This window comes from Barbus barbus (genome assembly GCF_936440315.1).
Source record: "Barbus barbus genome assembly, chromosome: 28".
NCBI classification, from domain to species: domain Eukaryota; kingdom Metazoa; phylum Chordata; class Actinopteri; order Cypriniformes; family Cyprinidae; genus Barbus; species Barbus barbus.
Window position 1 is genome coordinate 27,895,823 of NC_136756.1, and position 14,768 is coordinate 27,910,590.

The 14,768-nt window shown below is 37.8% G+C and overlaps 1 protein-coding gene across 1 annotated transcript in view; it reads left to right on the top strand.

The window, feature by feature from the left end:
• Positions 1-12,019: 12,019 nt before the first annotated feature.
• Positions 12,020-14,768, top strand: part of LOC306848611 (BICD family-like cargo adapter 1) — a 45,398-nt gene continuing 42,649 nt past the window's right edge. Inside the window, exon 1 of the mRNA XM_079383257.1 lies at positions 12,020-12,779. Coding sequence (XP_079239383.1) covers positions 12,381-12,779 — 399 coding nt within the window. The 5' untranslated portion in view covers positions 12,020-12,380. The remainder of the gene's footprint in view (positions 12,780-14,768) is intronic.

Consider the following 14,768-nt stretch of genomic DNA (forward strand, 5'->3'; position numbering starts at 1 on the left):
ATATGCATGATTTTAACTATGATCTTCATTTGGTGTTTAGAACTATTCTGTGATCAAAGTTCAAAAGTTTGAAAGTAAACATGATATTTAGTGCATTTTTCCTCAACACTACAACAAACTGCATCCAATCCGCCATTAAACATACTGCAGGTTACATCACCAGAACATGCAAATGGTCATGCAAAAATATGATTATACTTCTGAAGCCAGCTGGATGCATAATTTAGTACGTGGAAAATCAACACAGTGTTTCAAGATGAGGCATGATTTAATTATTCTGATCTCTCGGCTAATACTGATCTCTGGGGAGGGAGAATAAGAGAAATTCAGCTGTAGAGAAATGGGAAACAAACTAGAAACTCTGACCAAGGGGGATGAAAATCACAACAGTTCTCAAAGCAGAATATTTTAAAAGTTATGACACATTGACATGCCGAAGGCTTAAATGAATATGAAATCACTGATCATCTAACATCATGGAGCATTAATGTAAACAAGAACTTGTGATGACTGACAGATAAGGTATAACTGATATGTTTAATATGTGAACAACAGATCTGACACTTGTCACCAATAAATAAATACATAAATAATCAAGACATTAAAATGTATTCAATAGAATAAAAATAAATAAAAAATACATAAAAAACGTCAAGAAAAATTACAGAAATAAGTAAAATGAATAAATTAAAATAAATATTGAATATATAAAATAAAATGAACAAATTAAACTAAAATTAATCAAAAAATAAATTCAATAAAATAAAATGAGCAAAATAAAATAAACACATTAAAATAAACCATAAAATAAATTAAAATTAAAGCTGTAAATAAAATAACCAAAATAAATAAGTAAAAGGAACAAAAAACAAATAAATTAAAATTACTTAAAAATTAAATACATAAACAAGCAGTAGGGCATTCTGAGCAATCACCTAAATCTGAACATGATAGATATGATATGATATGATATGATATGATATGATATGATATGATAGATACCGTCCACTTTCTTTATACAGCACTGTAAAGCTCCAAAAGATCATTCATAGATAGATAGATAGATAGATAGATAGATAGATAGATAGATAGATAGATAGATAGATTCTCTGAAGGGGCTGTTGCTGCAACCTCATGAATGCACAAACAGGTGTTGAGGTCATGCCCTGAGTTCATTGACAGTAACCCTTTCTGTGTGTAAAGATAAAAATAACTGTTTCTCATGCTTTTCTCTATAACCATAGAATAGATGCCGTCTGAGCTTCAGTCACGACCACACAATCCCTTTACCTGATCAGCACTTATCTGTGAGTGCTCGCGTCAATAACAATATTATTTCTCAAAAATAATACTCAGTTATCTGTGTGTGTGGGGGGGATCGTGTTTGAGAGCTGATTTAAGCTCTCGAGGATTACTGAGTGTGTGCATCACGACACACCGCAGACTGCTACATGAAATCATCTCACTGTCAAATTTACAGACACTTTCAGACAGCTCTGCATTAATGTTAATGAGGATCACTGCACATCCTTGATGCCATTCAAATACTGTATCAATAATTCCAGAATCGTGCCATACTGATCTCTGCAGGCTATATTGCACAGATTTTGTCTAATAGATACGACCACAAAAAATACAAATAATGACAGGTCAACAAGGCTTATTTAGGAGTGTTTGCTGGTTTAGGATTATGAGAGCAATTAAAACCAAAAAGCAGCAGAGATGAACTGAACTGACTAACTATACTAATATTAGCAGGTTTAGCAAAGTTCAAGTCCCAAATGTTCGTCTATTTGCTTGGGCATAGGTTCTGAAATAGAGCCAATCCAGTGTGAGATTCAGACAGTTTAAGTGGCTTAATAACAGCTTGAGTGACAGAAAGACACGATTCTCCTGAAATCTCCAACAGCCGGATTAGAGGACTTCATGTCAGTGGTAACAGAATGAGGTAAACACAGGAAGTTATGCGGTATATGGGTGTGTCTGAGAGCAACTTTTTAGTTTGCTAACACATCTAAGAAATGATCGGCATTTGTAGATGCATTTCCCTTCAAATTGCAAACAAACGCCTTATCGGATTCTTTTCAATGGGGAACATAAAAACATCCATATGAGTCTTCAGTAGCAGTGCATGGAGGGAGGAGGGAGAAAGAGAGGAAAGTGCTGTTTCCATAGAAATAAGTCCATTCTGTCATCTTCTTGATACTCTTTTCCTCATACATTTCTATTTCACTACACCCACATAATGTATTTTTCTCCCTGAACACTCTACAGACCGGTTACCTGAACTGCATCGCAGGGAATCAATAAATATTTGATTTTGCTGAAGAAAATGCGAGTGGTGCAAAACTCTGTCACGATGCCAGGCTGGTTGCTAGGGCATTGCGATGCGGTTGCTAGGGTCAAAAAACCCCATGCTCTGGATTTTTCACCTGTTTTCTGGTGAAACTGGTGCATCTGATCACTTAATAAAGTACCAGCACATAATGCACACGCTCAACTTCAATACTTTTGATGTAATCACTACAGAATAAGTCAGCAGCTGATATCTGAGTGGTTGTGTTGTACTGGGATTACTAATGACCAGCGCAGTGGTGATGCTCTGTACAGACCTGGTGTCATGACACGCAGTGAGAGTTCACACGCTGACAGTGTTAGCATCTGTGTTGGCACCACTAGCCTCAACTCTCTCTCTGCACCCATCTGAGACGCCACCTGGACGTATTCTCAGCTTTTATATGATCACTAATGACAATATGCAACAAGGAGTCACACATTAATAACCGCTTACAGCAAAACACTGAAATGCACATCCACAAAAAAGCACTGGATTGCGTGGCTCAGTAAACAACAAACTCACATCTTTTCAATGATACTCACCCTAAAGGAGACCGGCTTGAGCTACTGTTCTGCTTTGGATCCACTTTACAGAGGGCAGGTCCACACGAGGGAAGCCCAAGAGTGTTGAGTCGTCCTGGGCAGCCATGAGCTGGAGAACGGGCATCTGTGGCTGGAGGTTTCTGGAGGAGTCATCCACAGAGTTCTTGAGAAACAGAGGAGTTGTGCGGGAGAGACGGATCAGATACACTTGAGTGGGAAGAGAGAGGAGCACTGAGACGAGGAGGGAAGCGAGCTGTATCCTAGAGAAGACAGTGAATCGTGCACAACATTCTCTCTCTCTCTCTCGCTCTCTCTCTCTCTCCACTGAAGAAGCTCTCAATAATCACAGTAATACAAGCAGACTGACTCACTGTTGAAACTCAGCGCTCTCTCACTCTCTCTCACTCAGAACTGATATGTATCTTTTCTCCCCACATCTGATTCCAATTTAGACATTTTGTACCTCGCTGCTTACGTATGTCTTTATTTCCAGAATTTTCAGAGTCTACCTGTATCCATCTACATATCACACTCTATATATCTGTCGCTTTATTACACTATCGCTCTATCTATGTCACACTATCATATTGCACTCTATCTGCCTGTCACTCTATCTAACAATCCCTCTATCTACAGATCCTGCTCTGTTGCTCTGTCTATCATGCTATCTCTGACACTTTATCTACCCATCACTCTATCGACATATAAAAGTCTGTCCCTCTATCTATTATGCTATCTGATGTTTTATCTACATTTTGCACTCTGCCGCTCTATCTATCCATCTGTCACTCTATATCATGCTCTGTCTCTTTATCTGATACTCTATCTATCTAATATCTACATATCGTGGTATCGCTCGATCCACTTATCATGCTCTCGGGCTGTCAAAATGGAATTTTGTACTTAAATATTATCAATATTCAAATTACATTCGCAATTAAAAGGAATAATTTCAGTTAGGGGGAAAAAAAGCTTTTGGCTTCTCTCCTGAGGCCACAAGAGGGTGCATCGAGCAAAATAGAAGGCCAAAAAACGTCATAAAGTCTCAAGACATGTTTTTTCTAAAAGATGAACAAATTAATTTTACATAGCTTTCTAAACGTGGGTTTATTGTGCAAGTGTAACGGTGATAGAAGTCCCTTTAGAAAATGCGTAAAATATGTGTTCTGCGTAAACAGATTTTGTTGGTGACGTAAACAAGATCTTCTCCGCACTGATGTTCGCTTTTTCCTCAGTATTTCGAATGAGCAATGCAGCAGCACCTCATTTAGTGGGTTAACCTGGATAGGCTAACAAAAACATTACAATGCAACAACACTTACATCACCATCACATCTCGTGCGCCACTGATAAGGCAGCCTGACGCACACCTACAATTCGAATGCAGCCTTTTTGCATTCAAATGTGCACTGTAAAATTTCGCAAAATTTAGGGTAAAAAACTGGTAGCTCTGGTTGCCAGAATTCTACCGTAAAAAATACGGTAACAACATTTTAGGTTTTACGGTTTTAACTTAAATTTACAGTTAAATACCGTAATTTCATTAACTGATATAATGTTAATATACCAACTTACTGAAGTACTGAAATCTGTTTTGTACCTTTGAAGTATACTGATTACCACCAAATGCAGGTTTAAACCAAAGCCCATCAGAAGCAGCTTTTAAATACTAGCATATTTAGAAGGTGCACAGTGTCATTCACACAAGCACTAAACACCATCATGGTGAGACTCATTGAACTGAAATATGCAATAAACATTCATTTAAAAACATTAGATGTAACATACAACCCAAATAAACATAACTGATAAGAAAAAAATAAGAAGAAATACAGTTATTTTAAAGAAAAAACATCAAATTCAAACTAAATTTGAAATGCAAGCAGGGAATTCTGGGAACGTCAGTTTACGGTTTTGCCCTGTAAATTTTACAGGAACTTACCGTTAACCATTAAACAGGTTTTTACTATAGCATTTTCACAGTTTTTACAGTTAAAATCACTGTAATTTTTTACAGTGTGGATTTTTTTTTTTTTTTAAATTTGATGAATATTTGAAATGAAAATGTTGTACTTTATCTACTTATCGCCCTCTGTTACTATCTGTTGCATTATACTATCTGATGCTACCTATGATGCTCTATCACTCTATCTATCATGCTGTCTGACACTCTAGCTACATATCACACTCTGTCGCTCTGTCTATCCATCTGTCACTCTCTCTTCCTATTGCGATATGTTGTTCTATCACACTATCTGGCACTCTATTTATCTGTCTACCTATCTGCCTATTACTCTGTCTACATATTGCACTCTGTTGCTCTATCACTCTATCTACCTCTCGCCATATCTGTCACTCTATCATGCTATCTGACACTATCTGTCTATCTATCATGATCAGTCATTCTATCTATCTGTTTATCTACAATATCTGTATAAACAGAAAGTTAGACAGACAAAAGCTAAATGATTGCACCATTTATGTAAATATTGATGTAGCATGTGTATAAATTATAACCTGCCATGACATACATACATAAAATCTCAGACTATGACAGTGTCATTGCTCCCTCCATTAAGCTCAGCGTTTAACAACTTTAAAAAGACATCATGAGTTTGGAGTTTTTTTTACCTTGAAATGATTCCAGCATCTGAGAAACGCTGCCTTTCTGGCATTAACTGAGTTACATCTGGATTATTTTCATTGATGAAACGTGTTCATTAGCAGCTGTTGGCACTGCCATCAGGAAGTCTTTGGTATGAATTCATTCTCAGCCAAAACTCATTAAAGCCGCAATTGTCCTAGTCAATTTCACAACTAAAGACCGACACATTTCTTAATGAAAGACTAGCTTATTTTACATCATTCCATGACTTATCGACTGAGGAGAGAGTGTTCATTAATAGCCAGGGAAGTGTGAGAAAGTTTTGGCATGTGGTGTGATGCTTCCTGTCAGCTTCTGCATTATGCTTCATATCAAGCTGCTAAATAATTCCACTGATAACAGATTGCAAAATAATGTCCAGACTGACTGTTACATATAAAGATCATCATCAGTGGGTGTACTGTTAGAAATTTAGATGGTTGTGTAGTATAAACATTATTGTTAGAAAAAGAAAGGAAAAGAGACACAAAAGCAGTGTTTCTCTCTCAAACACAAGCATTCTAGCAATGTTACCAGGCAACAGGCTATTGCTGATATCTAAGCCAATGACAAATGAGTATTTATAAGGGAAATGGTGGACAGTGGGAAAAAAGCCATTTCTATTGATATTTTAAGAATAGATTGTTTAGGGCTACAATTACATAATTTCCCATTTACATCATAGCATGTCAATTATGAAGCACTGCATAGCTGAAAATACCAAGTATGATTTTTTTAAGACATTACTCACCCAAACTGATTGTTTGGTTGTCAGATGGCATTCTGGGATGATTCGTCAAGTACCTTTAAAGGGATCAAATAAATTCATAATTTAAATAATTCATAATTCAAAATTAGACTTTTTCTTAAAGAATCTCCACACAGCTTATAGAAACCATGACTGTCATCTTCGTAAATAGATATGAAACGAGTAACATACATGTATCATAAATGGTCCAAATGAATTGCATGCAAAAGTATTTTGAAGTCATATAATGCTTTGTGTGAGAAAAAAAAAATATTTTTAAGTTATTCAGCAATACTGTTGCCTCAGACATGATCACTGTGAATAGTAACTAAGTAAATTATGGTAATTTAAATATATTTATTTTTGGATGAAGTATTAATTGTAACCTGAATAAGTGATGCAGAAAATGAAAAACAGATTAAACAGGTAACATTTGAAGAGAAGCCACTTTTGTAAATCTTGCTTTGAACTGAAAATGTGCTGATGTAAAGAGTACTGTGTAATGCTGTGATATGAAAGAAAGTGTGCAGTGATAAAGATGTTGAATTCTTGACTAGAGAGAGAGAATGATCACCTGCTGATTAATTGCAGTCTGAAGTTGTTTGCGTGGGGTGGATGAAGCCTTCAAACATCTCTAGGCAGCTCTATACAACACGGCACTATGAAAATGTGTGGTGTGGGGGTTTACTTATTTCTGCTGCGTGTTCATTCAGCAGTCCTTAATATTTAATCAATACCTCACGAGTAACAGTGCTGTTAGTTGCTGAATATCTGTGTTGTTTATTTTCACTGGAAATACTTGCAAAAGACGCAAGGAAGTTGAAGAAATGTGTAGCAAACACAAACAAGCGAAGGGATACTAACAGTGCATTTCCACTGTTTTCAATTCATTCCTATGGAAGTTGAGCTTAAACGCTCACGCAGTGCATTATGGGATTGAAAGTGGCACAAAGAAAGCGTAGAGAGCTGCCGAGAGCATCAAAAAGTTTGGGCATTCCTCGACTTTAAGCAAATATCGAGCGAAAAACACCGGGCGACAACCAATCGCTGTGAAAAGAAGAAGATGAAACGCAAACAGGGTGTAAACAATGTTTTTTGAGGCGTGCTCTGCCCTAAATCTGACACGTCCCAAAGCAGCGGCACTGAACGCAGATTTGATGCTGTAGTGGAAATGCACTCTGATGATAGCAATCAAATTAGACCACTAGAACTAACTGTTGAAAAAATAAATAAATAAATAAACATTTAATTGGTTGAGCGGAGTTCATCATTACGTGACAATGCATGAGTCATTGAATCATTTATTTAAAAAAAAAAAAGATTTTTAATTAACTAATCATTTGCGTCATTAACTTAATAATAACAGATTTCACTGCCACAACATGACCTGGCAAGAACAGGTTAAAATCAATTGTAAAAAATAGGTATACAAACAAATTAATAAACATATTAACAGTGAGATTAAAGACAGATAAATTAAATTAAAATAAAGTTGCAATTCTAAAAGTTTTCCCATTGACACTTTAGTAAACTGAATAAAACAATTGTCTGATTAAAGGGATAGTTCACCCAAAAATGAAAATTCTGTCATTAATTACTCACCCTCATGTCATTCCAAACGCATAAGACCTTTGTTGTTATTTTAGTTTTCTTTGCGCACAAAAAGCATCATAAAATTATGGTTGAACCACTGATGTCACATGGACTATTTTAACAATGTCCTTACTACGTTTCTGTGCCTTGACCTTGGTAGTACTCTTGCTTTCTATGCAGGGTCAGAGAGCTCTCGGATTTCATCAAAAATATCTTAATTTGTGTTCCGAAGATGAACGAAGGTCTTATGGGTTTGGAATGACATGAGGGTGAGTAATTAATGACAGAATTTACATTTTTGGGTGGACTGTCCCTTTAAATGAATCATTGCTTCAGTCATGATTTCCATGTTTAGGTGAACTGATCAGTGTTAGTTCAGATACCTGTGCACAGAACTGAAGTCTGCCATCGCAATCTCAGCCAGGTAGAACTGAGTCATGTCCTCCAGGATACGATCACCAAACTTACTCAGATCTCCAGCGACACATTAATCCATGAGCAGATCCTGCAGAGCAGAAGATGAGAGACACTCATAAACAAGAATAAACAGACAGCACTGTACATCTGACAAAACCAGATCACTGATTCATGAGCACTGGAACAAAACACTACAGAACTGAATCATTCTCATGAATCTTTTCAACACATTTCACCTGTTTAATGTTTTTACTTTGACTATCACTATTGATATTTTATTTGTAAACATAATAATTTTTCATTTAATCTCATTCAAAAACACCGCCTGCGTCCCAATGTGCATACTATCTACCCTATCTGCCCTAAATAGTATTGATTACTAATATCACATAGAATTTAGGATGATAGTATGCACACTGGGACTGATTAGTTCAGAAACTTTTGAGTGACTCATTGAATTGTTCATTCAAGCGATTCATTCAAAAACACTGATTCATTCAGGAATCAAACAAGTTAGTTTCTTTCTGAGCGAGTCACTAGCATCACTGTGTCCTTAATGTTTTATTAGGCCTATATAGTGTTGCAGTATCGTAAACACATTCCCTGCTGAAAAAATATCTTAAACCAGATTAAGATGGTTTGCTGGTCTGAGCCGGCCTCCCAGCCTGACCCTGCAGGGCTGATGGCTGGTTTTGATGGGGTTTGGGCACTTTTTTCAGACGGTCAGGCTAAACCAGTTTAAAACTAGCTTGGACCAGGCTGGAAGACACCAGTTAAGACCAGCTGTACTCAGTTAAAACCAGCAGTGAAGCACAGCATTTAGTATGAAAGTTGTAAAAGAATTAGGCTGAGCTTTATGAAATCATAAATAATCTTTATTTTGTTCTGCTTGACTAGGCACTTCAACAGCAGAATGATTTTGGGAAAATATATTCAGATAAGGAAGAGCGCAGCTCCATCCAATGGATTGGGAAGGAATTGCACAGGATTATTGAAGTTCTTATATAAGTAATAAATGTTGTGTATTTGACGATATGCTTCTTTAACATATGCTTCTTTATCTGCAAAAGTGTGGATTGTGTAACAGCACTGAAAGGCTTTGTATTTTCTCTTAGGTCTGTAGAAGAGAGCCATGGGATAGTCACTAACTCAGGACTGTGACTCAGACCATTATATAAACGCTAATGTATTCAGCAAAGAGCTTTCACAAATGCATCATAAATCAATCAGACTGGAATAATAATCATCAGGACATTTAAGAGTCCTCCAGAGTTTTCAAGAGCACAGAAAACAAGTGCTGAAATCAGATTAAATAACGTTAAACTGAAAATGGGATATGTAAATTGATTCACGTATTGCCGAACAGCATAATAAAATTATCTATGTAATATTTTAATTGTAAGGATGCAACTAAATGTCTAGTAATGTTTAGATTTAGCATGCATTCAGAGATGTAGGATGTTGCCTTGTATAGGCTACTGGTGCAACTATTAGGCAATATATTAGTTATTAATTTTATCTTCATGAATAAATGCATTACTCTTGCACTTTTTAAGGCTGACCCACAAGAAAAATATTCAGCAATTTGTAGAATTTATGAAGCGCACTTGTTTTCCATCAGATGGCAGTATTGTCCTTCGAGTCTGTAGTTCAGCATCATGCATGTTTTGAATGGAATAATGCTTAGATTTCAGCGAGCAGCTTTATATATCACCTTGGAAATAAAAAATAAAAAATAATTTTTTTTTAGTTTTAATATTTTAATCTATTTTAAAGATCCAATTATTTGTTTATGTGTTGTTATTTTCATATGTATTCCAAAAATGAGAGAGATAATATATTTATTTATTTCCTCCTTTATATGTGTAATTTTTATAACACCAAAAAAAAAAGTTTTTCTTTTATTCTTTTCTCTTTCAAATTAAGGAAGTTTCTATTATTTAATATTATTGTAGTTTATCATTTTGGTAACACTTTACTTGAAGCCTTATAATGCATTATAAAACTATTTTAGTATGCCTTGTACTGAATAGTATAACATTAATAATCCAAAATAGTACTAATCTATTTATGCTTGCACCTTTAAAAAATATATTTTATTAAATAACATGACAAACAACCAATTTCAGATGTAACAAGGAATCTGGACATATAAAAATACAATGTAACTTTGGTAGCAATAATTTATGAAAAGATGTAATGCATTATAACATAATTAAATTAATGTTATATTGAATATGCATTTAAAATATGAATACTTTTACAATACATAAAAGCTTCAAGTAAAATGGTACCATTATTACTTTCCTCACTTGACTGGTTAGTTGCATAAAAATGTGTATATCTGTGAATATATGTACATTTGCATGATGATAACCCTTTTGCAGTGCATTAACTAACTCTTAACAAAAGCTGAGCAGATTGATCATCTCATATGTGAGCGACTGTGATTTAATCACCAGGATTACAAATGCAGCCTCAATCCCCTGAAGCTCCTCCAAACATATTGTTTCTCCCATTCATCCTTCAGTAAATGACCCTACAGTGATTGGACGGTTGAGTGACCCACTTTCCTTTGTATGTCAATATTATGGTCCACAAGTGAAGTCTTTGTTTCGCACTGAAACACATTCATCACATGCTGGAGCAGCACTGAACCAATAGAAAACAAGCGCACTGAAGCATGTCTCGCACCATGATTGAGCTCAACACTGTGAGATGAGATTAAATGACATCCGATAGATCCGAACACTCAAGCAGATCAGATCACAGGGATGTGCCAAAGGGGGTGGAAGGCAATCCTGCGTTCCCTACAGATGTTCTGCTTCTGCTGCTGTGGAATGTTCTCAGTAATCTGAATGTGTGTTTGTATGTTCATGCTGTAATAATGAGGTCAAACCCTTTCAAAGCAATGACTGAAGTCATGAATGTGTGCTGTCATGATAATTGCATTTCTGTCATTTAGCATGATTGTTTAAAGTTGTCAAATAAAGTTTAAATCCATTTGAACTCAACTATAGTTCTGCAATAATTAAATGTAATTAAATATCTAAATAAACAAATAATACACAAAACAGAACAGCTTAATATGTTTGGTAATTCATTGCTGTACATGCATCATTCATTGATATTGTTTTAATGTATATTATCCTAAAATGTTCATATTCTACTTTAAAAATTAAAAGACAAACAAACAAATAAATGAATACTATGAGACCATTATTTTCATAATGATGAATATGTATAATTATAAAAATATATAATTTATATATTCATATAATTTCATTTTAGCTTTTTATTTGCTATATTAATTGTTAATATTATTTTAGTTAACTTCAATTAATCAATTTACACAAAGGTACCAAATGTGTGTCTGTGTGTATTTATATAAAACATAAATGTACACTATAAAATCATAAACTATAGAAAATCATATAATATCCATATGATCCAATCCATATGAGAAACAACTACAATTTAAAAGCTGAAAAATATTTGTATGAAATCATACTGGGTTAATGATACAGTTTTGACCTTATCCATGAGAGGTCATTAACCTCCCAGAACACAGTGTGTTCTCCAACACACCAGCAACATTCATCTGTCTTTCACCCAGTTCTTCTAGCATATGGCGTTATCACAATCCACCAATGGGCGGCTACGAGGAGCTCGACGTCACGGACGCAGAGAGAGCGCGCGTGGGGTTGGGAGGAGGCTCGCGCACGAGAGCAATCCGTGTATTTGTGTGTTTTATAGGCCAGGGATGTGAGCGAGGGGCGACAATAATGGGGAATAACCGGGACCCCGGTGCTCTGGAGTGGACACAACGACTGGACGGTGATCATCAAGGGGGTTAACGTGAAGATCAGCCATCCCGAGAGGGTTTTACACTGATTCGGCGAGGCTTGATGGATTATATTGGGCTCAATGATCAATTGATTGCCGCCGGAGACCAGATAAAGCGCATATAATCATACTGGATACGATTTATCCATTTCCATGGCGTTATCACCAACCCAGAGCCAAGCAGGACACCTGGACCCAGGACTAAAGCGGGCTCACCGGGTCTAAAGCGCTCGATCTGTCGTGATTGAGGCGATGTTCGCGTCTTGCCTCGATCTGCGCAGCGCGATTTCAGCACCACCGCAGCTGGACAGCGACCGCATGGACCGAGCGCTCAATCCCAGCCGTCAAAACTCGCCAGACTCCGCCGCGGAAAACCAGACCCTCACGCTGCTACACACCGCGCCAGGAGGGCTCGGCATGGCTCTGGAGGAGGAGCTGGCCATGCTCACCCGCGAGCGGGAGGAGGATCTGGAGGTATCCGCCTCAGAGACACCTGTGAGCGGACAGGACTCTGACCTACTGTCGCTCTTCCGGCAGAAGGAGAAGGACTTGGTCCTCGCTGCTAAACTGGGCAAAGCTCTACTTGAACGAAACCAAGACCTCACACAGCAATATGACAAAATGACCAAGGATTTAAACGACAAACTGGAGGTGAGAAGCTCTAAACTTCTGAACCTAATTTAATATTCTGCCAACTGTTTGCATTTTAAGAAAGTCTTTGTGACTTTCTAGAAATTCTACCATTGGATAAGTTACGCAAACTAGCGTGGCTTTTTAGTGTTATTCATTACTGGTTTCAACTCTTATTTGTTAATAAAAGACATTTCCGACACTGATATCAACATTCAGTGCATGAAACACGTCTACAGTAGGTTTACAAACAAACAAATAGGCCTAAATATATAAATAAAAACTTATCCTGAGCTCACAGACAACCAGTTACTAGTGTAAACATGGCTAAAAGTCTACAACAACGATGTAAATAAAAATGCAAATTAAAGGCAGTACAATAAATGGTACAGTTTAATAAACCGGTTTTAATTAATATTATATAATAATCTAATCTAAATATAATAATTTATAATAATTATGTTATAAACACTTTTATACAGTCATTAAAAAAAAGCATGTCAATGATGGTGGATGCCATGAAAACATTAGAAGCAGAGCTAACGGATGTTTGTCAAAACCCAAGCGTTTACTGTCACTGATGTGGACTGCGTGAAGAAGTTGACTGAGTTGAATGTGGTTCAGATCTGTATGGGCTCTGATGGTAATTTCAGCGATGCTGCAAGCAAAGCTAATGTGCTTTGGCTCTCTTCAGTCGTCTGAGGGCCAGACGCGTGACAGATTCCTGGTGCTTCTCCATGCAACTGTCCCTCCTGCCCGGTTCACATCTTTGACTTAAACCCCTTGTCTTAATCTACATCCTAGTTTTTCTTTACTCGTATATTCTAACTAGTTTGAGGAAACCTTCACCCTCAAACAAAAGCAAATAATCATCACTGAAATGACTTCTAACAGTTAATTGCATTGATAGCCTTCACAGTGTATTTCACAGCTCTTAATTAGTGCCGGATTTCATTTTCTCCAATTATAGCAAGAGCTCTCAGAGGTGCGCGGTACTCAACCTGACTGACCCTTTATGAGATGAGAACTTTATGTCTGTAATGAGGACTGGAGCGTGACAACAGGGATAAGATCCAAACGCAAGCTTTATTATACAGATCGTGGTCAAGGCAGGCAGGGTCGATCACCGGCAAACAATAACTTCCAGGGCAAGGCAAGAGAGTAAACAAACACAGGCAATGGTCAAGGCAGGCGGCAAACAAACAATAACCAAGAGAACAGTCCAGAGTCCAAAACACAGGCAAGGCAAAAACAAGATAATGAGAACGCTCAGAAATGTCCAAATACAGCGGAACAAGACTTCGCAAAGGCCTGTTTGGCATGGCCCTCTTTATATGGCCGCCAAACAGGAAGTAACCATAGAAGCAGAGGGAGCAGTAACAGTCTGTACTAGGGCAAGAGCTCCCTCTGCTGGTGTGGCGTTACAGAATCCCCCCCTCAAGGAGCGACTCCTGGCGCTCAAAAAATAAACAGTCCAGGAGGGTGGTGGGAATGAAGTAGACCAGGGGGTGGGACGGAGGGCCAGGTCCATGCAGAGGGAGTGGACCTGGATCATGGAGCAATGGAGGACCTGGATCATGGAGCAAAGGCAAACTGTAGTACAGTGGATCATGTGTCCATGGTGGAGTCGACAGGTTAAGCCATAGCAGAGCTGGTAGGGTAGGAAGCCATGGTGGAGACGATGGGACTGGAGCCCACCAGGGCGAAGCAGACGGGACCAAATCCCAGCAGGGCGGATCAGACGGGGTCAGAGCCCACCAGGGCTGAGCAGAAGACCACCATGGCGGAGCAGATGACCAGACCGGAGCAGAGGACCGCCACGGCGGAGCAGAGGACCACCAGACTCGAGCAGGAACCCATGACAGAGACTGGGATCTGGGGAGAACAAGGACAGACAACACAGAGAGAGCAGAGACAGACAACACTGGGAGAGTCCTTGTTGCAGGGCAGGACGGGACCAGAGCCCACCTGGGCGGAGCAGGAGACCCCCAGAGCCAGACAGCTGACCAC